The sequence below is a fragment of the Felis catus genome, chromosome A2 (assembly GCF_018350175.1).
Source record: "Felis catus isolate Fca126 chromosome A2, F.catus_Fca126_mat1.0, whole genome shotgun sequence".
Lineage (NCBI taxonomy): Eukaryota > Metazoa > Chordata > Mammalia > Carnivora > Felidae > Felis > Felis catus.
In genome coordinates this window covers 36865713-36891350 of record NC_058369.1, presented here as the reverse complement: position 1 = coordinate 36891350, position 25638 = coordinate 36865713, and the positions used below count along the sequence as shown (strand labels likewise).

General features: G+C 42.7%; 2 protein-coding genes and 1 long non-coding RNA gene across 40 annotated transcripts in view; 2 read left to right on the top strand and 1 right to left on the bottom strand.

The window, feature by feature from the left end:
* Positions 1–25638, top strand: part of LOC123384112 (extensin-like) — a 239517-nt gene that overhangs the window by 92368 nt on the left and 121511 nt on the right. The window lies entirely within an intron of this gene.
* Positions 1–25638, bottom strand: part of LOC123384118 — an 83851-nt gene that overhangs the window by 50774 nt on the left and 7439 nt on the right. For 2 of the 3 annotated variants that reach the window (XR_006594790.1, XR_006594788.1), the window contains one exon: positions 16589–16651. This is a non-coding gene — a long non-coding RNA (uncharacterized LOC123384118). Of the gene's footprint in view, positions 1–7536; positions 9213–16588; positions 16652–25638 lie in introns of those variants that run through there. The other variant, XR_006594789.1, reaches the window with a different exon arrangement.
* On the top strand, positions 3343–15647 carry LOC105259725 (transport and Golgi organization protein 1 homolog). 18 transcript variants are annotated; one of them, XR_006594778.1, is made up of 13 exons: positions 3347–3370; positions 4730–4768; positions 7044–7195; positions 9160–9260; positions 9923–9983; positions 10090–10125; positions 10208–10275; positions 10400–10605; positions 11976–12058; positions 13035–13879; positions 14080–14241; positions 14478–14560; positions 15486–15647. XR_006594778.1 is itself a non-coding variant. In XM_045053183.1 (6 exons), exons 1-5 carry the CDS (start codon positions 9238–9240, stop codon positions 10509–10511), a joined length of 300 nt encoding a protein of 99 aa, XP_044909118.1. In that variant the 5' UTR covers positions 9124–9237; the 3' UTR covers positions 10512–10605; positions 11073–11110. The 18 variants fall into 18 exon arrangements, 1 of the variants encoding a protein (XP_044909118.1); XR_006594779.1 differs by having other exon boundaries at positions 4730–5199; XR_006594777.1 differs by lacking the exon at positions 4730–4768 and having other exon boundaries at positions 3343–3370.

Below are 25638 nucleotides of genomic sequence, written 5' to 3'. Positions count from 1 at the left end.
CGTTTGTGGGTCTAGTTCTGGGGTTTCTATTCTATTCCATTGGTCTATGTGTCTGTTTTTGTGCCAATACCATGCTGTCTTGATGATGACAGCTTTGTAGTAGAGGCTAAAGTCTGGGATTGTGATGCCTCCTGCTTTGGTCTTCTGCTTCAAAATTACTTTGGCTATTCGGGGCCTTTTGTGGTTCCATATGAATTTTAGGATTGCTTGTTCTAACTTCGAGAAGAATGCTGGTGCAATTTTGATTGGGATTGCATTGAATGTGTAGATAGCTTTGGGTAGTATTGACATTTTAACAATATTTATTCTTCCAACCCATGAGCACTGAATGTTTTCCCATTGCTTTATATCTTCTTGAATTTCCTTCATAAGCTTTCTATAGTTTTCAGCATACAGATCTTGTACATCTTTGGTTAGATTTATTCCTAGGTATTTTATGCTTCTTGGTGCAATTGTGCATGGGATCAGTTTCTTTATTTGTCTTTCTGTTGCTTCATTATTGGTGTATAAGAATGCAACTGATTTCTGTACATTGGTTTTGTATCCCGCAACCTTGCTGAATTCATGTATCAGTTCTAGCAGACTTTTGGTGGAGTCTACCGGATTTTCCATGTATAGTATCATGTCATCTGCAATAAGTGAAAGCTTGACTTCATCTTTGCCAATCTTGATGCTTTGATTTCCTTTTGTTGTCTGATTGCTGATGCCAGCACTTCCAACACTATGTTAAACAACAGCGGTGAGAGTGGACATCCCTGTCGTGTTCCTGATCTCAAGGGGAAAGCTCTCAGTTTTTCCCCATTGAGGATGCTATTAGGTGTGGGCTTTTCATAAATGGCTTTTATGATGTGTAAGTATGTTCCTTCTATCCCGACTTGCTCAAGGGTTTTTATTAGGAAAGGATGCTGAATTTTGTCAAATGCTTTTTCTGCATCGATTGACAGGATCATATGGTTCTTATCTTTTCTTTTATGAATGTGACGTATCACATTGATTTGTGAATGTTGAACCAGCCCTGCATCCCAGGAATGAATCCCACTTGGTCATGGTGAATAATTCTTTTTATATGCTGTTGAATTCGATTTGCTAGTATCTTATTGAGAATTTTTGCGTCCATATTCATCAGGGATGTTGGCCTGTAGTTCTTTTTTCCTTGGTCTCTGTCTGGTTTAGGAATCAAAGTAATACTGGCTTCATAGAATGAGCCTGGAAGTTTTCCTTCCCTTTCAGTTTTTTGGAATGGCTTGAGAAGGATAGGTATTATCTCTGCTTTAAATGTCTGGTAGAATTCCCCTGGGAAGCCATCTGGTCCTGGACTCTTATTTGTTGGGAGATTTTTTGATAACCGATTCAATTTCTTCACTGGTATGGGTCTGTTCAAGCTTTCTGTTTCCTCCTGTTTGAGTTTTGGAAGTGTGTGGGTGTTTAGGAATTTGTCCATTTCTTCCAGGTTGCCCAGCTTGTTGGCATATAAGTTTTCATAGCATTCCCTGATAATTGCTTGTATTTCTGAGGGATTGGTTGTAACAATTCCACTTTCATTCATGATTTCATCTATTGGGGTCATCTCCCTTTTCTTTTTGAGAAGCATGGCTAGAGGTTTATCATTTTTTTTTATTTTTTCAAAAAAACAACTCTTGGTTTCATTGATCTGCTCTACAGTTGTTTTAGATTCTATATTGTTTATTTCTGTTCTGATCTTTATTATTTCTCTTCTTCTGCTGGGTTTGGGGTGTCTTTGCTGCTCTGCTTCTATTTCCTTTAGGTGTGCTGTTAGATTTTGGTTTTGGGATTTTTCTTGTTTCTTGAGATAGGCCTGGATTGCAATGTATTTTCCTCTCAGGACTGCCTTCGCTGCTTCTCAAATCACTTTAAAATCTTAGAGGTTCAGCTGTCTGCTTACATTCACCATCTCTTTTTACATGTTGTCCACTTTTTTCATCATCTGCATTATCATAGGAATGGAAGTGGTTTTAAGTTCCCAGGATGATAATTCCTACATCTCTGCCATAGGAAGTGTAATTCTAATGCTTGCTATCTGTGTTCAAACTGTGTGGTTTTTACTTTACTATGCCTTGTAAGTTGTGTTGAAAGGCAAATGTTATGTGCTGGTAAAGGAACTGAGGTAAATAGGACATGAGTGTGAGGTTTTTATATTTATCTGGCTAGGGGTTAGTCTGAATTGACTCCCAGGTGAGACAGGAAGGTGAGAGCCCTGGAGTTGAGTATTTTCCCTCACCTGTATTGCTTACTCTTTGGGAAATCCCCAGTTAGGCTCTTCGTTCCTCTTGAGGGCAGATCTTTTCTGGAAGAACAGAGTACTTTGGAATTTATTTCTAAATGAGTATTTGCCCCTCTCCCTGCCACTGGAGAAAACTTGCCTTCACACAGAAACACAAATATTAAGTATTTGGTGTGTTCATATTCCTTTTCACTTACCCGCCTGTGGGGCTGGGTGACAAGGGACAGGGAAGCTCAGAGGTTCCTAAGTGGCTTTTTGATAGCATGATGATATTCTAATATCCTGGCAAGAGTTTAGGGCTGGCCTCGGCCTCTCATCGTCCTTTCAAACTTTAGAATGGGGAAATATGTTAATGGTGTCAAAACCGGGTCATGCCTAGATTTGATGAGCTAGAATTTATCAGGAGAACTGAGGTCTGCAGAGCTCTTTTTGCTCTTTTTTTAAACATCAACTGTTATTTCTGTTGTTGCTTGTGCTTTAGCTCTAGCCGTGTTTTATTCTTTTTCTCATTTGGTGGCTTTTATTTTGTTTGTAGCAGTCTGGAAAAAATCATGGCACCTGAGGTGCCATAACTCTGTATGAATTCAGCAGATAGCCAACTCCATGTAGTATTTCAGAAGAGCTTTCTAGAGAATAAAAGAGGCATATCTTAGCTCAAAGGTTTTGCCCGCCCTTCCTCTGTCCCTCCCTCCCTCCCTTCCTTCCTGTTTCTTTATTTCAGGAATTCAAAATAATCCTAGTTCTAAACTTCAGTGTGGATACTGGATTTAAAAAAAAAATAAGCGAGGGAAATGACAATTTAAAGCATTTTTTAAATGTATTATCAATGGTCAAAATTGAATAGGCTGAATGTTCATTTAATATAAACAAATTTTCTGTTTAAAAAAAAAGCTATTTACATTGTGCTCTTTAACAGAAATTGTGAAGTAACATGACTTAAATAGGAAATTCTATTTTTTCTTATCTTTTAATCCTGTGAATTAATTATGCAAAATAAAATTACTGTAATTTCACTGGATTACTATTTTGCTATTTATCAGGAACTATAGGTTTTTACTAATAATATGTTTTGATACCAAATTTAATTTTGTTTTTTCCCCTCTTAGATGGAGCCTTGAGAATATCACGGTAAGAATTTAAGCTTTAGTTTTCTTGCAATATTTTCTCAGTACTGGTGTTTCATGTGGGTTTTTTTTTTTTTAATGTTTGAGTGAGAGACAAAGAGTGCAAGTGGGGGAGGGACAGAGAGGGAGAGACACACACAGAGTCCAAAGTGGGCACCAGGTCTTACCTGTCACCACAGAGCCCCATGGGAGGGTAGAACCCATGAAGAGTGAGATCATGCATGACCTGAGCCAAAGTCAGACACTCAACCGAGCCACCTAGGCGCCCCTTGATGTGCGTTTTGATTCACCTAAGGATAAATATGGGGACTTCTGATGTCTAATTGACTTTTTAACTCTTGAAATTCATCTTTCTCTTCCCTGTTTGGAGCCTAAGTGACAATGTGGAGGGAGTTGCCATCTCTTAAGACATCAGGAGGAGGAACACATCACCAGAGTAGAGGGAATGAAATTAGTGTAATTTTACATAGAAATGATTAGGAAACAAGTGATGATATGAGCCTGAGGTTTGGAGTGAGTACTTTGCCATGACCTGGCTCTTCGTGAAATGTGAAGATGAGAAAACTCTCTATCTACAAGCCCATCAAGAAGCCTGAGCTTAGAGACAAAGCCAGATATTGCCAGACAGGGTGTGTGTCACAAGAGAGGTTTAAACCATGGTTCTGAGTCTGAGGTGGAGGAAGCCGTTCATGCCAGGGGAGAATGAGTGGAGATGAGATTTTTGCAAATGCGGGTAATGTATTCTGCACAGGCTCCATAGACTGTGGTGATCCTGTGGCGCTGTCTGTTGAGAGCCAGGGTGGCTCCCTACACTTAACGAGCCCTCAAACGCTGGTTGTTCATCCCTTTGAATGCAGTGGCGGTGGTGGGGAGAAGAGTGATCTCAGGACATGAGAGCTCTCACACTGGGCCAACAAAAGAGAAGTTTGCACTTTCTGGTCAGATGACAGAATCAGTCCCTGTTGGAGGAGTCTGTTCTAGAGCTTACATGTGTTCCCTGTAATTGGGTGCTTCGTGTGTGTTGAATAATATTCCTTTAAGGTTGGAGGGTAACATTCTCACGTTGGGATGAAAAAAGTTTGTCTTCTAGGAATTGCCATTAATCCAGACCCTCCAGCCACTAAGTGTAAAGCTGAGATGGTACCCGTATGTTTGATTCCAAAGACCTTGTCCTCCAGGGCCCCCGCCCTAGGGTTCATGAAAGGCAACCTGTGAGCAGCAGGAAGTCATCCAAGGCCTTCGAGTAGTCAGTCAGTCAGCAGCAGTTTGAGCTTTCCTTGTGTGGAATTCCAAATAGCACCTGGGAGTGTGAGTGGCTCAAATCGAGACTAAATGATGGTTTTGTTTGCTCCATTATTTGCAGGGACCTATTTATGTACCTTAATAATTGGAGGAGAGAAATGTAAGTTGATAGGATTTGATTTTTGTTTCATCTCTGGTGGTGACATAAGTATTTGAAGTGATTGGATTTTCTAAGAAGGGTGCTTCCAGATGGGAGAGAAATGAGAAGATATTTTATTGTGTTTCTCCATTTTGGACAATATTTTAAATAGGAATCTCATTGAAATAAGGTTTTCTTAGGTTTAACATGCTGCTAAAACTTGATTTCTTCAGGCACAATGGGAAAGCTAAAATGTTAGTTACACCCACCTGTCAGATCATGTGTGCTGCTAATACACTGGGATTATTTGAGGTCACTGGTTTGGTAACAGCCTTAGAACATGTTTTGTCTCCTTTTAGTTAGTTTACAGTGAATAATTGAGAATATCAATACTTTTAAGAAAGAAAACAGAGAACTTCATTGCTGAAAAAATATCCATTTGGGAACAGAAGGTAGCATTGCCCTTTCAAATATTTTTTGTGATTTCATTTTGGTTACTGCCACTCTGGTAGAGCATCCTACTGACCTATTTCATGTGTTCTATAAACAATACCAATTCAACACAAGCTTCACAAATGTAAAGAGCTACCTCTTTATTTGTGAAAGGAGTCACACATTAGAAGATAGGTTTATCTAGCACTGTGCTTTTTTTTTTTTTTTTTTTAAATTCTGATTCCTTTTTCGTGTTTTATACAACAGTGAGTTAAGGAAATGTCTTCAGGAAACTATGAGAGAAAGTAAGTTTCTCTCTGATGAAGCTTTTAAACTGAATGTAAGAATCCCTTCTTTGCCTGGATTGCATTCTAAAAACACAAATAAAAGGAATGAATTATTATTACTCATTCAACATGTTTTGTTGAAGGAGAAGGTCAAAATAATAAGCACTTTAAAGAAATTAAAAAAATAGTGTTTATTAATTTTTTGAGAGACAGGGAGAGACAGAGCACAAGCAGGAGCAGGGGAGGAGTAGAGAGAGAGGGAGACACAGAATCCAAACCAGGCTCCAGGCTCTGAACTGTCAGCACAGAGTCTGACACAGGGCTCAAACTCACAAACCACGAGATGACGACCTGAGCTGAAGTGGGATGCTTAACTGACTGAGCCGCCCAGGAACCCACTTCAATGAAATTTTAAATGACACCCTTCAAAGTGCACTTGTTGCCTTGCAAACTCAGAGAGAGAGGAATGTGAAGAATCAGGAAGTGGTAAGAGTTGGCTGCTGAGTTGTACTGTAATTTGGCTTTGGAGGCTTTTATTCATTGGGTGAAGTGAACACAGCATATTTGCTTGCCATTTACCACAGTAGAGAGTGGGCCTCTGGGAGCCAAACCTCTTTCTGAACAATGAGCTAGAATTTCACTAGGACCACCAAGATGAGTTTTGCTATTTTAGGGACTAGGAGTTATCTTTTATTTTCACAACTAGGTAATTTATCACATCATTCAACTCTGCCCTCCAAGATATGGAGAAAATTCCCAAATATAGTTGAGAGACAAAGGGTGATAGCCACAGTGTATAATCCTTTCCTTTTAAAACAATATTTTTAAATTATTCTTTATGAATTTTTTGTTTCAATTTTAGTGAGAGAGGGCATGCGAGAGGGGCAGAGGGAAAGAGAGAGAATCTTAAGCAGGATCCACGCTCAGTGTGGAGCCCAACACAGGTCTGGATCGCACGATCCTAGAATCATGACCTGACCCCAAATCAAGAGTCTGATGCTCAACTGAGCGAGCCACCCAGGTGCTCCATAGTCTCTTTCTCTCTTAATGCTGAACAGTGAATTTTCAACGTGAATGGGGAAGAAGTGTGTGTTTGTGTGTGTGTATGCACACACACACACATATACAGATGTATATAAATATATATATATCCCAACAAGAAAACCATTTATAAGCTATCTGACATGAACTATTTCCCACCATCTTTATCTTCTCCTAGTTATATTTATGCCTCAAGGTCTTTGTTTATTGCAATGCACAATCCTGTTCTGTTAGGTGCACTCAAATTTTTGTGCAATCATTACTTATGGAAAGTGTTTTTCTCATATCTGTCTTAAAAACGCAAGATGAAAATGGTGAATTCGAGCATGTAGAGTTGAGAGTCTTGAGGTCCAATAACTGTCAACTGGAAAGTATGCTGTCTGTTGGGGAGAAATCCCCATATTGGTGACAATGACTTTGCATTGGTAAGGGAAAGAGGGCCTTCCTGCCTTCACGGTTCTTGCCCTTTTCCTATCTCACCAAAAACAAGTCTCAGGTCATGTGCACACTTAGAAAGCAAATCCATGTTTGTACAGAAAATAAAAAGGCCCTGGAAGACAAGTGTAATGCATTGAGGTCTGTGAAAGCAACCAAAGAAGCAAAAGTCAAACAGCTGAAGGACAAAGCAGGCATCCTTGAAGAATTCTGTGAAGAAAGAAAAGTGGCTATAGAAGACTAAAATGTTCAGGTGAGAACTATCACAAGTACTGTTGTATGAATGAATGTGACGGCCAGTAGAGATAACTAAAATTCTTTTCAAATTTTTTGCCAAATGCACTCAGAATTGTGCCTGTCCTTCTTACCTGGCTTTCTGTCACCCGCATTTTCCTTTCTGTCCTAAGTGCTTGTCACATATTGTGTCATGTATTTGGGGTGGAAGAGGGAAGGTATCAGCATTAATAACATTGATATCTGTATCTGCTTGGGATTCAGTCCCATCACGTTGTCTTGTCATCCAGGAATTAGGTCATTTTTGTTCAGGACCACACATGGGTCAAGAATGTGTAGGGGAAAAATCAATGATCTTGCTGCAGAAACCACAGAAATTTATTTCTGGAAAGGGGGTAGGGGTGCCAGTAGTACTGGATCCCTGCATCAGTTCTGCTAGTGAGATTGTTCACAGCAGGCCAATCCCTAAGGAAGCTATTTCCTGTCCCCTGATTTTTGAAGCGAAACTCCTCTGAGTCTTGACCAAAGCCCGCAGCTTCACTAGGGCTCATCTTTGCTGGCTGCCTCTGAACTAAACACATTTCCTTCTAAGTCTGTGCCCATAAAGTTGTTCAGCTATTTTGCAGTTCAGTTTTCTATCCCCAAGTTCATTGATGAGTCCTGGGGAGATTGGTTCCCACTGCCAGGCTGGCTTTGTCCTGGGCTTCCTTCTTCTCCATCTTGGTCACATGTGTCTTCATGGGGTCATTAGAAATTTGGTGCATTCGCTCACATGTTTCCTCCTTTGTACAGTATTTCCTTTTGTTCTCAGGAGGAGATCAGGGCCTTTAGAGTCCCTCATTCACATTGAAAAGGAAATACTTCCTTCTCTTCCCTGGAGACTCAGCTTCTGTTAGTCCTTCCCACACCTGGGGTGGAGCCTGCTCTGTCTCACTGGCATCTTGTTTTTATCATTTCTAAGCTCTTTTGGGGAGCATGTACAGCACCCTGGCCACCTTTCTATTTTCAATCCCTTACAACAGAACCACTACATTCCAGCCACTCCAGAAAGCATTTGTTGAAGGACTGCCTGAGATGCCGGAAGGAAATGCATGTGCCTTTCTCTGTCTAGAGGTTTTGTGTCCGTTTCTAGGAGTCTTTCAATTTTGCATGTGACTCTTGAATACATCCAGTACCAAGTTAAAACCCTTTAAAGCAACACCATGAACAAAATAGTCTGAGGGCAACACAGCAAACCAGCCTTTCTAAGCATTTCCCTTTGCTGCCTTCACTGTCAATGAACTGAGTCTTCTTCAAGTACATTGGCTCCATGAAGTTGATAGTTTTCCATCTGAAATCTGTTTCCTGGAGATAAACCCAGACTGTGTGACAGTTCATATCAGGTTCTACCTCAGGTGATGTTGCTGCTCTAAGATTGGCCTTTTCCTCCACCAGGATATGTGAAGGTGGACGCAGGGGTTGTACTCCTGACTCTAGCAATGTCTGGGAGTGAGCTGCAATGTTGGGGAAGCCATATCCTGGAAGGTCGTCTTTCAGCGTGATTGTCTGTGTCAGGGTATAACTTCTGGACTGAGAATCAGGGCTCCCCAAGGAGGTGTGAGACTAGTGATGATCCCTTGGTTCATCCTAATGGGTATGGGTGGTCAGACAAGGTTTTTGACACTGAACTGAAATGAGCCTTCACCATCTCAAACCAAAGTTCAGCTCTGGGAAGGCACAAAGTGCAATGTTATTTGATGACTTTATGATGAAGGAGAGGAAACAGGTCTGACAGCAGAGACATGGCAGCAGACAGAGGTTGAATTTTCTTTAACTTAAATGGGGTGTTCAGTTCATTTCTCTGACTGTGTTGTCAGTCTGTGCATTTATGGGAGAGGTGGGGGAAAGGTATTTGTATCTAGGCCTTCAAGAGTGCTGGGAGGTAAAAAGGCAGAATTTGTGGACCTTGGCTCCTGGACTGTGTATATGTCTTTCCCATCTTAGGAAGCTGAAAATGACACAGTGTGAACTGGCGGCAAAGAAGAATCAGCTGGCAGCTGCAGGGAAAATGTGAAAATAGCCATGAAAGAAATAAACAAGTACAAGTGAGTTCAGCTACTAATTACCAGCAGCTCATGAAACCTCTCTTCACTTTTTTTGTTTTTAACCTTTTTACGAGGTTAAAAGTCTATGTTTAGACTCAACATAGTAATATAAACAAAAATGCACAGGACATATGCATAGAGTATTAACAGATAAAAAAGGTAAGATTTAGAAAGAACAAAACAATTAACTTCATCAACATTTCCAGATTTCAAGCAATGGCCACGCTGTGTGGAAACTTCATCCATGCCAACGTTCCTGGGGGGTGGTGTCAAGTATCATAATCTGTAGGAAAGCAGTGTGTCTTAGAATGAATCATACCATCAACATGGTAGTGCCATTTCATGGCCCTGGTCTTTGCAACCCTAGGAAACATGGTGAAGATCTAAGTGAAAGGAGGGAAGAGCTTTATGATGAAAGACATTTGTCACATGATGAATTAGGGCACAATTGAAAGTGGGAAGGAATTATGTGAACTCTGAACCCTACGGTCATGGAATGAGTTAGGAAAGGATGGAACAACAGTTTTGATCCTATTGTACATTTACAATCATGTGGAAAGTGTTTCATGTGGGGACAGATAGGAGGATGACAACATGGGCAGATTATTGAAAATCATAGCCAATATTGGGCCTTATCTGACAAAAGCTACTATAACTCACAGGCAACAAAATGAAGAAAGACAAGAACAGCTGCAGCAGGCAGAACTCACCTTCAGACACCAGGTAACCTGAGTTCTGCCTGACACACTGAACCCTTAGTACCTCATGTGGGTGAAGGTAGTGGCCCTTGGAATTCCTAAATATGGACTTTTCATTGTTGCTTTTTCAGATCGCAGTTCATGAGAATAATGCTCAGGACAACTGGGTAAGTGTTTCCTTTTTTCCTCCTCTCCCTCTTTGGTGCACAGTCTGGCACGACTGAAGGTGGATGTGTTTTTCTCCCCCAGATCAAGCCTCAGATCTGGGAGAGGGAAATGGCAGAGCAGAGCCGAAAGGTCGCCCACTTGAAACACAGGTGTGGGAGCGTGACATGAGTTTTTATGGGTGTTTTGAGGGATGACAGTTGTGCTGTTTAGTGTCTAGTCAGAGGACGTGGTGTTGCAACTCTTATAGAAGTCCATTCTTTTTCTGTATCCAAGACTGGATGTGATGGAAGGAAAGAGGCTGCTTGAGGGATACAGGAGGCGGAGAACAATGCCTGGAAGTCCAGAGACACAGAACCCTCCGAGGAGAGTAAGCAGCATGTGGTGATGTGCAGCAGCCTAATTTCTGCGGCAAAGCGTTTTCCTGTGGGTGATCATCGTGTGTCCTGGACAGAACCACAATTACTACCTAAGGATAGCAGGTGGTCTGAAGGGGTGACAGGAGGGCGTTCTCCTCTGGTGCCCCAGGCAGCGGAGCACCTGTCCCTGTGACTGGTGGAGCTCAGGCCCCTCCCCTGACTGCGGACCCTCCCACCTCCTCCAGCATGCCCTAGCTAAAGAGAGGATCCTGGAGGGGATGACGGGACATGGGCCTTAGCTTTCTTCCCACCTTGACATAATGTGAAGACTTTATTTTAGTTTTATTTCAGGAGTTCATTTCGTTACTATTTTTAATGTTGTCATTTTTATTTTATTTTTTCTTGAACCATAGCCCTACGTTCCTAAATTCAGGCTCCATATAGCTTCGTCCTCTGATGTTATCAGGGCAAGTCTGCGGCTTCACTACTAAATATCCATCGTTTTCCTTTCCTCATTTGTATATTAGTGTAAGTACATTTCTTTTTTTTTTTTAATTTTTTTTTTCAACGTTTATTTATTTTTGGGACAGAGAGAGACAGAGCATGAACGGGGAAGGGGCAGAGAGAGAGGGAGACACAGAATCGGAAATAGGCTCCAGGCTCCGAGCCATCAGCCCAGAGCCTGACGCGGGGCTCGAACTCACGGACCGCGAGATCGTGACCTGGCTGAAGTCGGACACTTAACCGACTGCGCCACCCAGGCGCCCCAGTGTAAGTACATTTCTAATCAGATATAGTTATATAATAACTTCCCATGCAGAAGGCAGTTTATAGATAAACGAAAAGACTGAACAATCCACTTGGAGCCTGAAGAAACATACCCAGGTTGAGCATTCCCTGATGATATACCCCAATCAGTATGCTCCATTTACCTTTTTTAAGCTCGTTTATTTTGAGAGAGAGAGAGAGAGAGACAGTGTGTGTGTGTGCGCACGCGCACGTCTGGGAGCATGAGAGAGAGGTGGGGAGAGAGAATCGCAACACCGTCAGGGTGGAGCCGGATGCAGGGCTCGAACTCACAAGCTGTGAGATCATGACCTGAGCCAAAATCAAGAGTCAGATGATTAACTGACTGAGCCACCCAGGCATCCTCATTTTTATTCTTAATCTGTAATGAAATGGTGATTTCCCATAATGTATACTGAGAAACCTCTGTTTAAGTGATGACTTCAAGATTGCTAGTTGAGCCTGACCTGTCCACAGTTATTTGATTAATTACGAAAAACAAGAACTAGGGCACGGTGAGGTCTTTATCAAGGTGATGGGATTGTCCCCCTTATCCTTGGGGGTCACCTGAGGCATGTGGGATATCCTCTGCCTCTGGCCAAGGACCTGTGTGTAGGGAACAGTTTAAGATATTGGAGGAATGAGGTGAGGGTTTCTTTTAATTTCACACAGTCCACTAAAGTAGAATAAACCTCTATCCCTTCCAGGGTCCTTAGCAGATCCAGAAACTGGTGCAACCTCTGTGAGTTACAGCAGCTCTGACTGTACGAAGAATGCAGACAAGGACAAGGTAAATCCTGGGACCATTCTCAGTTGTAACACTTTCGGGAAACCCTCATCTGTCTGTACAGCACGCTCTCCTGGCCTAGTCTCGTTTTGTGTGTTGTGTGATATGCCTGCTTGTTTTTTGTTTTCCAAATGCACACTCTTAACCTAGGAGCCTACAAGCTTCTCTATTTTCAGCCTGTCATCTTTTTGTGGTACGTTTAGAAGCCCAAAGGGCTTAGAGGCTGAGTACCTTAAGACTTTACCATGTGTTTCTGGAAATAACGGGAGGAGGATGACCCCACATTCCAAACAGACGTCTCCTGGCCTGGGTCACCCCTTCCAGACCTCAACTCTGTGGGAACAGTGTGGCTGCTGTGTCTTCCTTTCTTGATTCTGCCTAGGAGATTAACCTGCTAGAAAGTCTACCATATTGTTTAAAATTGAAAAATGCGAAACCCCGTCATTACTCCAACTTTTTATTTTGTGCCCTGTGCAATTTAAAATTATTTTTTAATGTTTATTTATTTCTGAGACAGAGAGAGACAGAGCATGAGTGGGGAAGGGTCAGAGAGAGAAGGAGACAGAGAATCAGAAGCAGGCTCCAGGCTCTAACCTATCAGCACAGAGCCCGATGCAGGGCTTGAACTCACAAACCGTGAGATCATGACCTGAGCTGAAGTCGGTCACTCAACCGACTGAGCCACCCAGGCGTCCCTGTGCCCTGTGCAATTTAGAGTGGTCTTAGACAAAGTCATTATCATCACTCATCACCTTCCCGTCTTTGTTGGTAAATGAGTGGTCTGGAATCCTTCCAGCTATACCTTCGTAAAAATAACCTGAACATTGTGTCCTTCGATTGTGTTCATATGAGCAGTTTCTGGTTGTGTCGCCAGACACTGTTAGAGCTGATACAGTCTCATGACACATCCCAGGAGTTTTATACCAAAACACTTGCATTAAAGCTGTTATGTGAATGTTTACCTTTTTTGTTTCTGCAGGACTTAATTACTCTGTGTCCTGTAGTATGCTTCAAGTCAGAATTCCCTATGAATTAAGATGAACACATCTGAGCTTTGGAGACATTCACCACAAGTCACTTGTTCCTCACAGAAGACTTCCTCCAGGCATCCTTCACTCCCCAGAGGTCTCAGAGGCCTTTGACAACACTTCAAGAGGGAAGACTCCTTTCTCAGGGAGAGGAGCAGAGGAGGCAAAGTGAGGGTCCGGCTGCAGACCTTTTCGCCAGGAGTGGCTGTGATTCCACGAGCAGAATAGGAGCCATTTATTCCCACTCAATTTGTTGTGTTCCTAATATACCAAAATCAGAGCATCAGGAGTCACTGCAGAGGAGGCATGCAGGGTGAACTGGGACATAGATGCCTGCCTGTCTGGAGAATGCTGCTTCATCACTATGTAATTACTTCTGTTAACCCTCTAGGACAGGACCCTTGCCATTTTACTTCCGCAGACACGGGCAGTGATGTGTGGTGACAGCAGTTCCTCCTCTTGCATCTACCACCCCCAGCTGTAGGTGGTATCCAGTGGCAGGGACAGAGTTTTCAGGTACTGATGCTACGCTCTTGGATCCTGGTGGCAGAGAAGGTGGCAGGTGCTGGCACGTTCTTCTCTGGGTTACAGCTGCTTTTGGTATTGGTTCTCTTGTCTGCATAGGCACGTAGCTGTCACTTCTGTTCTGCAGGACAGTGTGGATCCATGGGGACCTCCTCGGTTAACTGGACGATTCTGCATGCCCTACCCTAGAGGCTCCCCACCCCCATGGACCATTAGGCACGTCCACCTCCTGAACCTTGGCGGCCCTGAACCCCTCCACCCGCAACACTTGGTAAGATGATCTGAGCACTAGAAGTTGACTTGTAAAACACACCCATCTTATTTTTGTCGCTGTTAGCTCTTTGGCCAAGGTGCAGAGGCCATACCACAGACCTTTGTGATGCAAGGGGAATGTGTCTGCTGCCATTACCACATTCCTCAAGTTTCTCATGATCCCATCTTTGTCATTCCCCCCACCATGTGTTGGTACAGGTGTCTCTCGTGGAGAAGGATTGGGGCTGTCTGCAGAAAAGCAGGCATAGCGCTTCAGCAGACATGCCCTGTACACATGCCACGTGCTGGGCCCTGTGAGGCATGAGGCACAGCCTAACGTGTGTCCATCCAGTTGCACCCCCAGCCATCCCTCGTTGTTCGGTGAGTGATGAACACATCTGAATCGGGGCTTTTAGGCGTCTTCATCCAGGTATAAGGGATGGTTCTTCAACTTCTTCTTGGGGATCACCTGAGGCATGTGGGATACCCTCTGCACGTGATTTGGGATCTGACTGGGGCAAAGAGTTTAAGTTGTTGGAAGAATGAGGGGAGGGTTTTTTTTGTTTTTGATCTCCAAACAGTCGACTCAAATCAGAATAAACCTCCATCCCTTCTAGGGCTTTTGGCAGATCCAGAAGCAGGCGACACTCCCAAGAGTGACATCAACCCTGGCTCTGCCAAAACTGCCAAGAAGCACAAGGTAAATGCTCTGGCCACTTTCAGTTCTGAGTCCTTACGGACAGCCACATCTTTCTGTGCAGCACACTCTCCTGTCATTGGCTCTGGTTTGTGTGTCGTGCGGTATGTCTGCTCTTTTGTTTTTGTCTTTGTTTCCAAATGCAAAACCTTTACCCCGAGTCTACGGGCTTCCCTGTTTTCCACCTGGCATCTCTTTGTGGTAACTTTAGAAGCTAAGCGTGCTTACGGGTGAGGACCTTTTCCAGTGTGTTCCTGGAATACATCAAGGAGGATGACACCACACTCCACTTGGAAGTCTCCTACCTTGCCTCATTCTTTCTGGACCTCCTCAATGTGGAATCATCTCCTCAGACTTCTCTCATAATATCCTGAGGCTTTGCCTGTGTTCCTGCTGGCTCAGCCCTAATACCAGTTCTCAGTGGGACCTACACAGAGCCTCAGCTGTGGTATCGGTGAAAACAGGGGTAATATTTGTTTCCAAGAACATTATAAAAGGAAGACATTAAATACGTAAAGCCTCTGCAAAATCTCTGGGAAGTGTCCACTCACCCTTCTCACAGTTTCAATTAAGATATCTCCACACAATGATCATCAAAAAAAGATGGTCACGGGAGTTTGTTAAACTAAGACTGTTAACACCTCAGCCCAGGGATTGGGAATCGCCGTTTTAAACAATAAGACAGGGTCCCTCATTTTTCTATTCAAATTCGGGCTCTACCAGACAAAGAAAGAAAAGATCATTATGAGAATGTGTACATTCACAGATCTAGATCTGAAGACAATCATTTTCCATTACGTATAGACTCACAGATGCAGCCACCCACTAAAGTGTTCATCTGAGGCCACAGATAAACTACAGAAGACAGAATGCACGTAGGAAAACATAAGATAAGACGGAAATAACCCTAAATTTCTTTCCCTTATAGGACAACTATTTTGAAATTTCAAGAGGACTGTGCGCGGTGACAGACAGTGATTATGTATCTATTTGAAGAAGGTGTCAGACCTGCCTGAATGCTTTCCCTGCCCATCCTGTCCCCTCCACTTTGTCCTTCCTACTGTCCCCTAATACACCTTTCACCATTCTGTGTCAGCGTCTGCTTCTAGGACCATCCACTCTCACTCCCCATTGAGTGCACACAGTGGGGTTCCTGTACACACAGGGAACAAGCTGGCAGAAATGGCGGCGACAGAGGATAGTAGCAACATCACCCTTTGTGCAAGAGAGCCTGAGGGAGTTTTCCAGGGTGGTGGGAACTTCCTGTGTCTAGATTTATGGGGCGTTTATGTTCATTTATTTTAGAAATATTCACTGACTCCCTGGTGCCTCAGAGTCAGATAGACAGGTATCTGCCCCTAGGAAATGGCGGAGTTCTAATGATGGGGAAGGATGAGGGACCAGCAGTGACTATGGGAGAGGAGTGAGGAGACCAACATGAAGTCAGACCCTCGCCCGGGATGCCAGGTCTCCCCAGACAGCACCATGTGTAGGAGGGCTCTGAGGAGCAGAGATTTCTTGATCAGACCCGTGAACGACATAATCCCCCTGCGGTTTCCTCGCTGAGGGATGGCCAGAGCAGAAGCCAGCAGCTGGAGGACGCCCTGATCATGGCTGGATTGGAGCAGTGGACCTGGGGGACTGAGTCAGACAAAGGGACGGGCAGAAGGTAGCGACAGGGAGTTTGAGAGACAAAGGGAAGAGAAGAGAAGGGACCTTTCTCTGCTGACTTCACCTACACTTCTGTGTGAACAAAAGGAGATTCTTGCCTCAAGGGTAGGGAAGAAGGCTGGCAAAAAGACAGAGTGACATTCTCAGCTCAAGTGCCCAGGATATCAGCCTTGCTCGTGAGTACCTACCACGGGAAGCCCGTGCTTTCTGTCATAATTGGAACGGCAGCTCATACCATTTAGTGAAAATCAATCCAATTATGAATCCCTCAACATTAAAGTACTGCAACAAAATTAAGTGAACAGACTGAAAGACACAACACAGGATAAAGTCCAAAGGTAGATCGACTGCAGTACTTACGGGAATCCAGTCCATCAGAAGAGGAGGTACCCCAGTGCAGGCATTCAGACACCTGGGCAATATCTGCAAATGTTAAAAAAAAAAATGTAGTCCTTACTTCAAGAACAACATTGGCATTAGACACAAAGGGATCATGACTTAAGGTTTAGAGAGAAACCATATGACTTCATGGTGCTGTACCCATGAGATCAAGTTGCATCAAATTATACCCTTTAACTTGAGGCTATTTGTTATATGTAAATCATACCTCATTAAAGAGAGTTTCAAAACATAAAATGCTAGGAGAAAATGTGGGAAAGTTCCTTTCTAATCCTGAAGTGCATGGGTGATAGGAGTCTGTCCGCCCATGTCTCAAAAATCCAAAAATGGAGGCATTTAAAAAAATTAGTAATAGCAGAGTAGGAGGACCCTGAGCTCACCCTGTCCCATGTTTTCAACTACATAACATCCACATCCAAGTCCATAAACCACAGAGGGATCCAGAGAGTGGCAGAACAAACTCCACCACTAAATAGAAGCTGTATCTGAAAGGTTAGGAAGGTCAGAAAGGTGGAGGGTGGCTGCCTGCAGAGAGGGCAGAGAAAGTGAGCCCTCACACCAGGGAGCTCACACAAACAAGACTAATCCCCAAAACAGTTGGCTTTAAAACCCAGAGAGGCTGAATTCCCTTGAGTTTGGATCCTGGAGCTTTGGAGGTCAGCTGACCCAGCACTGGGTGATCCAAGAGGATGAGTGAGAGCCAGGTCCCTGCCTGTGTAGAGAGGCAATGTAAACACGGCATTGTACACAATGCCAAGGCAACAGGAGACAGATCTGCTCATGCTGACTTCTGAGTGGTTGGGGGACTTTTCCAACAATGAGGGAGTTCACAGGCACCATTTTTCTCCCCCCCTCCCCCCAGATTAAGCACAGAGGCACCTACCAGGGAGTGGACCTGCAAGGACACTCGCTACCTAACGTGCTAGCTGTGTGCCAGTCCCAAGCGTTCTCTGGGGGGCTCACCCACTCCAAGCCTGCTGGCCTTGGCAAACTTTGTGCAAACCGCACGGGCACCCTGTGTGGCCAGCTGCAGGCAAAGCTGCCATTGCACACTGTGCACATCTGCACTGCACCCAGCTATGCACCCCTGGCTACCCTCACCGGTCTCACCCAGCCACATGTCTCCAGCCACTGATGTACTCTGTGCACAGCCTTGAGCCCCTGATTGCCCTGGTGCATAGCCCCCAGCCACCAAGGACAGCTACATATTTGTCAACAGAATCTTGGCAAGCCAGAAGGAAGTGACATGACATATTCAAAGTGCTGAATGGAAAAATCAGCAGCCAAGAATACACTATCCTGAAAGGCTATCATTCAGAACAGAAGGAGACATGGAATCTCCCCAACAAAAACTAAAAGAGTTTGTACCACTAAATCAGTCCAGCAAGAAATACTAAGAGGGACTCTGAGTGGAACAGAGAGACCAAAAGTGACAAAAGGGAGGGAGAAAACACAAATCCAGTGAAAATGAACATTTCTGTAAAAAATCAGTCGAACTCACAAAAATGGATATAAAATATAATAACGTACCAAAACATAGTAGGGAGGAGAAAATAATGGGTTCAAAGGTAAATGACCATCAACTGAATACAAACGGCTAAAAGCAAAGAAATTATGTAAAAAGTTAATGGTCACCATATATCAAAAACCACCCATAAATATTCAGAGAATAAGTAGAAAGAAAATATATCACTAAAGTAAATCAGGAAAACATGAAAGGAGAAAGACAAGAAAGGATCGAGAAAATCAGGAAAAAACACAACAAAACAGGGAATAAAATGGCAATACATACATACAAATCAATAATTACTTTGAATGGAAATGGAATGAATGCTCCAATAAAAAGACATAGGGTGTAAAAATGGATGAAAAAACAAAACAGATTTATATGCTGTCTACAAGTGACCCATTTTAGACCTCAAGACACCTACAGAATGAAAACGAGAGGATGTCAAGAAACGTCACGCAAATGAATGTCAAAAGAAAGCTGGGGTAGCAATGCTTGTATCAGAGGGAAAAAAACAGAATGGACTCAAATAAAATGACACATGATAGAGGAGAAATCATAACCAACACCTCAGAAATACAAACAACCATAAGATAATCTTATGAAAACTTGTAAGTCAAAACTTTGGACAATTTACAAGAAATAGATAAATTCCTAGAAACATAGAAGTTACATAACCTGAAGCAGAAATAGAAACATGAACAGAACAACAGCCAGCAAGCAAATTGAGTCAGAAATAAAAAAACTCTCAACAATCAAAAGTCTAGGACCAGATGACTTCACAGGTGAACTCTACCAAACAGTTAAAACAGGGTTAAGACCTCATCTTCTTAGCTATTCCAAAATATAAAAAATGATGGAAAACTTCCAAATTCATTCTATGAAGCCAGCATTACCCTGATACCAAAACCAGAACAAGAGCCCACTAAAAAAGAGAACTCCAGGCGCGCCTGGGTGGCTCAGTCAGTTAAGCAACTGACTTTGGCTCAGGTCATGACCTCACGGTTCGTGGGTTCAAGCCCCGCATCGGGCTCTGTGCTGACAGCTTGGAGCCTGGAGCCTGCTTCGGATTCTGTGTCTCCCCCTCTCTCGGCCCCTCCCCCACTTGTGCTCTGTCTCTCTCTCTCTCTCTCTCTCAAAAATAAATAAAATGTAAAACAAAAAAAAATTAAAAAAAAGAGAACTCCACACCAATATCCTTGATGAGCATGGATGCAAAAATTCTGAATCAAATACTACCAACCAAATTCAAAAATACCTTAAGAAAATAATTCACCACAATTAAGTGGATTTGTTCCCAAGCTGCAAGGTGGTTCCATGTTCACAAATCAATCACTGTGATGCATTACATAACTGGGAGAAAGGATAAGAACCATATGATCGGGGCTCCTGGGTGGCTCATTCCTTGAAGCGTCCGACATTGGCTCAAGTCATGACCATAGGGTTTATGATTCAAGCCCTGTGTTGGGCTCTCTGCTGACAGCTCAGAGCCTGGAGCCTGATTCAAATTCTGTGTTTCCCTCTCTCTCTGCCCCTACCCCACTCACATTCTGTCTCTGTCTTTCAAAAATGAATAAACATTTCAAAAAAACCCCCACACATACGGTCATATCAATACATGCAGAAAAAAAAGTACAACATCCATTCATGATTGTAACCCCCTCAAGTAGGTTTACAGGGAACATACCTCAATGTAATAAAAGTTACCTATGAAACCCCCGCAGTTAACATCATCCTTAGTGGGAAAAATCTGAGAGCTTCTCCTCTAAGGTCAGGAAGAAGACAAAGATGTTTACTCTCACCACTTTTCATAAATGTAGTACTGGAACTCCAAGCCACAGCAATCAGACAAAACAAAACAAAGCAAAACAAATCCAAATCCGGAAGAAGTGAAACTTTCACACTTGGCAGATTACATGACACTATATATAGAAAACCCTAAAGAGTCCACCGAATAACTGCCAGAACTGATCAATGAATTCAGCAATGTCAGAGGATACAAAATCATTGTACAGAAACCTGTTGCATTTCTAGACAACAATCATGAAGCAGTAGAAAGAGAAATTAAGAAAACAGTCCCATTTACAGTGCACACCAAATAATAAGACGTCTATGAATAAATCTAACCAAAGTGGTGAGTGACCTATACTCTGAAAACCATAAAACAGTGATGAAGGAAATTCAAGATGACACAAAGAAATGGAAGGACATTCCATGCTCATGGATTGGAAGTACAAATATTGTGAAAATGTCTATACTTCCCAAAGCAATGGACACAACTAATGCAATCTCCATCAAAATACCAACAGCATTTTTCACAGAACTCGAACAGTCCTAAAATGTGTATGGAACCACAAAAGACCCCAATCTTCAGAGTAAACATCCTTTAGGTGAAGTGATAATTAAGGATGGCATGATGCTTCTGGATCTTCTGCTCCAAAACACATTAACTCTGGCCTAAGCGTATGAACAAACGTTAGACGTATCCCACCCAAGGATCATTCTACAAAATACATTCTACAGACGTACCCTCAAAACTTTGCAGATTATGAAAAATATGGAAAATCTAAAAATCGTCACGACCAGGTGGAGCCTAAGGAGACAGGATGACTGAATGTAATGTGCCAGCTGGGATGAGTCTGGAACAGAAGAGGTTGAAACCGAAGAAATCTGAGCAAACATAAATTTTAGTTAATACTACCATATCTCGTCGGGAAATTGATTGTGATAATGTCCCAACTCATAGGCCATCAAGAGTCAGAAAACAGTCTGATGTATGTGGAGACTCAGTACTATCTTCCCAATTTTTTTGGTAACTAGAAACCCATCATAAATGAAAAGATTATTAGTAATCATGGTTTTATTTTTTCAACACATAATATTATAAAACTGGTTCTAGTATAAGTTACTAGTGATTGACATTTACCTATTCTTGTTGTTCTTACTATTGTTTAATTTAAATAATAGCATTCATGTTACAGAAAACCGAATGCACAATGATGTACAATTCATAGAAACATCTACTTTACATATTTTAAGATAACATATATACATATATATACCACTGTATCACGTGGTATGTAAATTAAGTGTTTTTCTGATCTTGAATGAGCATGCCATTGAGTAGCTTTCCATAAAGGTGGTTATCCTAGATAATAAATAATATTCAGATTTTACAGGATGTACTTCATATTATGCCTGAACATTTTCAAAAAAAAAAGTGTACAAACGGCCAGATGAATCATTGTGACTGGCTCACTTATTCTAAAAAATCCTTGCTTTAACATTTTCATGCATATTTTTAGCAAGGATACAACAGAATCAAATATTTCCAAATCAAAGAGATATTCAAAGCCTGGAAGAAAGATAGGGAGTTCAAGGGGTTTCAGAAGGAAAAGATGTGACCATGAAGTGGCAGTCACAGGCAAGCAGCTTTCTCTGGGCCACTTTGACAGGTTTGCATGAGGATATGTGACTTGCCAAAGGATAAGACCCAGAAGTACAAGAGGGAAAGACAACATTTAGGAAGAGGTGACTTGGAAAGGGTGCTTCTGTGCCTACGTGATGGCTCAGCAACCTGGCTGGGGGTCCCTGGGTCAAAGATTTCAAAAGTCCAGCAGTAACGTAGACTCACAAAGATCTTAGTAACGTATCAAAGTAACTTAAACCCACAAAGATCTTAGAGCCACAGAGTTGATCTTCATCTATGATTAGGAGATGGTCATAGTTTCCCAGGATATGAAAATCGGGCCGGCAGTAGGTGGCTAAATCTTATTTAGGGCTATATTTCTAACAAAAAATGGATGTGTAAAAATCTGGGTTTGGAATGTTAAGAAAAATCATAGTTCCATCATGGAGTTACTTACATTAAGGCCCCACATCACCAAACCTAGTGTCATCCCTGCAGGAATGTAACCTTTAACTAGTCAACATAATTGCCTGGTCAGTGCGAGAAATTTTACTGATAGATCCCTGCCATTCCCTCAGGGAGGCAATCTTGCTTCAATAAGGTATTCCATGCCACTAATTTTTTAATTTTTAATTTAAGTTTATTTATTTTGAGAGAAACAGCACATGCAAGGGAGGGACAGGGAGAGAGGGAGAGAGAGAATCCCATGACAACGAGTTTATGATCTGAGCCACTATCAAGAGTCAGACACTTACCCAAGCTATTCAAGCACCCCACGAATATGGGCTTTCAAAGGTTAGCAGTCTTGGCTGGGACACATCCCTAAGGGCACTGGCCTACTCCTGGAGAGAAGGCAGCAAAGTACTTGCAGGCAGATGGCATGGAAACAGTTATCTGTACAATGCCTGGTGCACACAGTGGGGAGATTATATACTCATCTTGGGGAGCATCCCTGAGAGGCAGTCGTCAAAAAAGGGGACAAAGGAGCTGGGACAGAGGAGCTGGGTGGTGCCATTTCCCTCCTCTGCCCCCCAGCATAAACACAGAGCCACCTGCTGGAAACAAGGCAATTCCCACACTGACTGCCTAACCTGCTTACACCAAGCCCCACCTTCCTGTGCTCTGGTGAGACTGGCCTTCTAGGTCAAGCTTGCCTCGGTCCCAGAGGAGCTGGCCCCTTCTCCAGAAGACCAGCAGAAGCCCCTGACCACACCCCCTCTCTTGACCAGACAGTTCTGCAGGGTTTCACTTCTAGTGGCAGTCGTTTCAAGTCTCATTTAACAAGCAGATCAGAGCAGACCTAGATAAAACTCACCACATTCTGGCCAAGGACCATACATTGCCTATACAACTGGCCTGAAGGATAGTGCAGGCAGAACACAAAACAGTGCACGCAACACACACCACAGACACTCCCTGATGTGCCCGGCCCTGGACACTAGATGACATCCTCTTCATAAAGCCATTTATCTCACAGGCAGGTAACATAAGGAGCTTTTGGAACACAGAGAAGGCAAATACTCAGCCAAAATGCCAAGACAAGAGGGATGCATCCCAAATGAAGGAACAAGATAAGGTTATGGCCAGAGAAATGGAAGGAACACTTCCAAACTCATTCTATGAGGCCAGCATGGCCTTGAGTCCAAACTGCACAAAGACCCCACTAAAAAGGAAAACTACAGACCAATTTCCCTGATGAACCTGGATGCAAAAATTCGCAACTAAATTAGCACACCGGATCCAACAATACATAAAAAGAATTAATCCCCACAATGAGGTGGGATTTATTCCTGGGATGCACAACTGATTCAATGTCTGCTAATCAACTGATGGGATACATCACATTGATAAAAGAAAGGATAAGAACCCCATGATCCTCTCAATAGATGCAGAAAAAGCATTTGACAAAATATAGAATCCTCTCTTGATGGGAAAAGAAAACCCTCATGAAAGGAGGCATAGAAGGATCGTGCCTCAACATCATAAAGTCCAGATACGAAAGTCCCACAGACAATATCATCTTCAATAGGGAAAAACTGAAAGCTTTACCCTAATGTTAGGAACATGACAGGGATGTCCACTCTGGCCACTGTTATTCAACATACTGTTGGAAGTCCTAGCCTCAGCAATCAGAAAACAAAAAGAATACAAGGTGTCCAAATTGGCAAGGAGGGGTCAAACTTTCCCTCCTCGCAGATGTCATACTCTCCGTGGAAAATCCACAAGACTCAACCAAGAAACTGCTAGGACTCCTACAGGAATTCAGGAAAGCCTCAGCATATAAAATCAATATACAGAATTGGGTTGCATTTCTATATGCCAATAATGAAGCAGCAGAAAGAGAAATCAAGGAATTGATCTCATTTACAATTGCACTGAAAACCATAAAATACCTAGGGATCAACCTAACCAAAGAGGTAAAAGACCAGTACACTGAAAACAATAGAGGGGTGCCTGGGTGGCTCAGTCGGTTAAGCACTGACGTCACCTCAGGTCATGATTCCCCAGTTTGTGGGTTCGAGCCTCACATTGGGTTCTGTGCGGACAGGTTGGAGCCCGGAGCCTGTTTCAGATTCTGTGTCTCCCTCTTCTCTCTACCCCTCCCCTGCTCAGGCACGTTCTCTCTCTCTCTCTCTCTCTCTCTCTCTCTCTCTCTCTTGCTCTCTCTCTCAAAAATAAACATTAACAAAATTAAAAGAAAAAACAACAGAACGTCTATGAAAGAAATTGAAGAGAGAAAAAGAAAATGGAAAGAAATGGAAAAACATTCCATGCTCATGGATTGGAAGAACAAATATTGATAAAATGTCAATACTACCCAAAGCTATCGACACATTCAATGCAATCCCAATCAAAATTGCACCAGCATGCTTCTCGAAGCTAGAACAAGCAATCCTAAAATTTGTATGGAACCACAAAAGACCCTGAATAGCCAAAGTAATCTTGAAGAAGAAGACCAAAGCGGGAGCCATCACAATTCTGGACTTTATCATGTATTACAAGTCTGTAATCATCAAGACAGTAGGGTACGGGCACAAAAACAGACACAGAGATCAATGGAACAGAATAGGGAACCCAGAAGTGGACCCTCAAACATATGGCCGACTCATCTTTGACAAAGCAGGGAAGAATATCCAATGGACAAAAAGAGTCTCTTCAGCAAATGGTACTGGGAAAGTGGACAGTGAGAAGAATGAACCTGGACCATGTTCTGAAACCAGACAAACACACAACCTCAAAATGGATGAAAGATCTAAATGTAAGACAGGAAACCATCCAAATCCTAGACGAGAAAACAGGCAACCTACCTCTTTGATCCTGGCCACAGCAACTTCTTGCTTGTCATGTCCCCAGAAGCAAGGGAAACAAAAACAAAAATGAACTATTGGGACCTCAAGATAAAAAGCTTCTGCACAGCAGAGGACACAATCAGCAAAACTAAAAGGCAGCTGAATGGGATGGGAGGAGATATTTGCAAGTGATATATCACATAAGGGGTTAATATCCAAAATCTATAAAGAATTATCAAACTCAACACCCAAAAACCAAATAATCCAATGAAGACATGGGCAAAAGACATGAAGAGACACTTTAACAAAGAAGACATCCAGATTGGTCACACATGAAAAGATGCTCAACCTCACTCATCATCACTGAAATACAAATCAAAACCACAAGGAGATATCCCCTCACACCTATCAGAATGGCTAAAATTAACACCTCAGGAAACAACACGTGCCGGCAAGGATGCAGAGAAAGGGAACCCTTTTGTAATGCTGGTGGGAATGCAAACTGGTGTAGCCACTCTGGACAATAGTATGGAGATTTATCACAAAAACTAAAAACAGAACTACACAATGACCCAGCAATTGCACTACTAGGTATTTATCGAAGGGATACACAAACGCTGACTCAAAGTGGCACATGCACTCCAATGTTTACAGAAGCATTACCAAAAAAAGCTAAATTATGCAAAGAGCCCAAATGACCATTGACTGATGAATGGATGAAGAAGATGTGGTATACTGATACAATGGAATATTACTCGGCGATCAAAAAGAATGAAATCTTGCTATTCGCAACAACATGGATGGA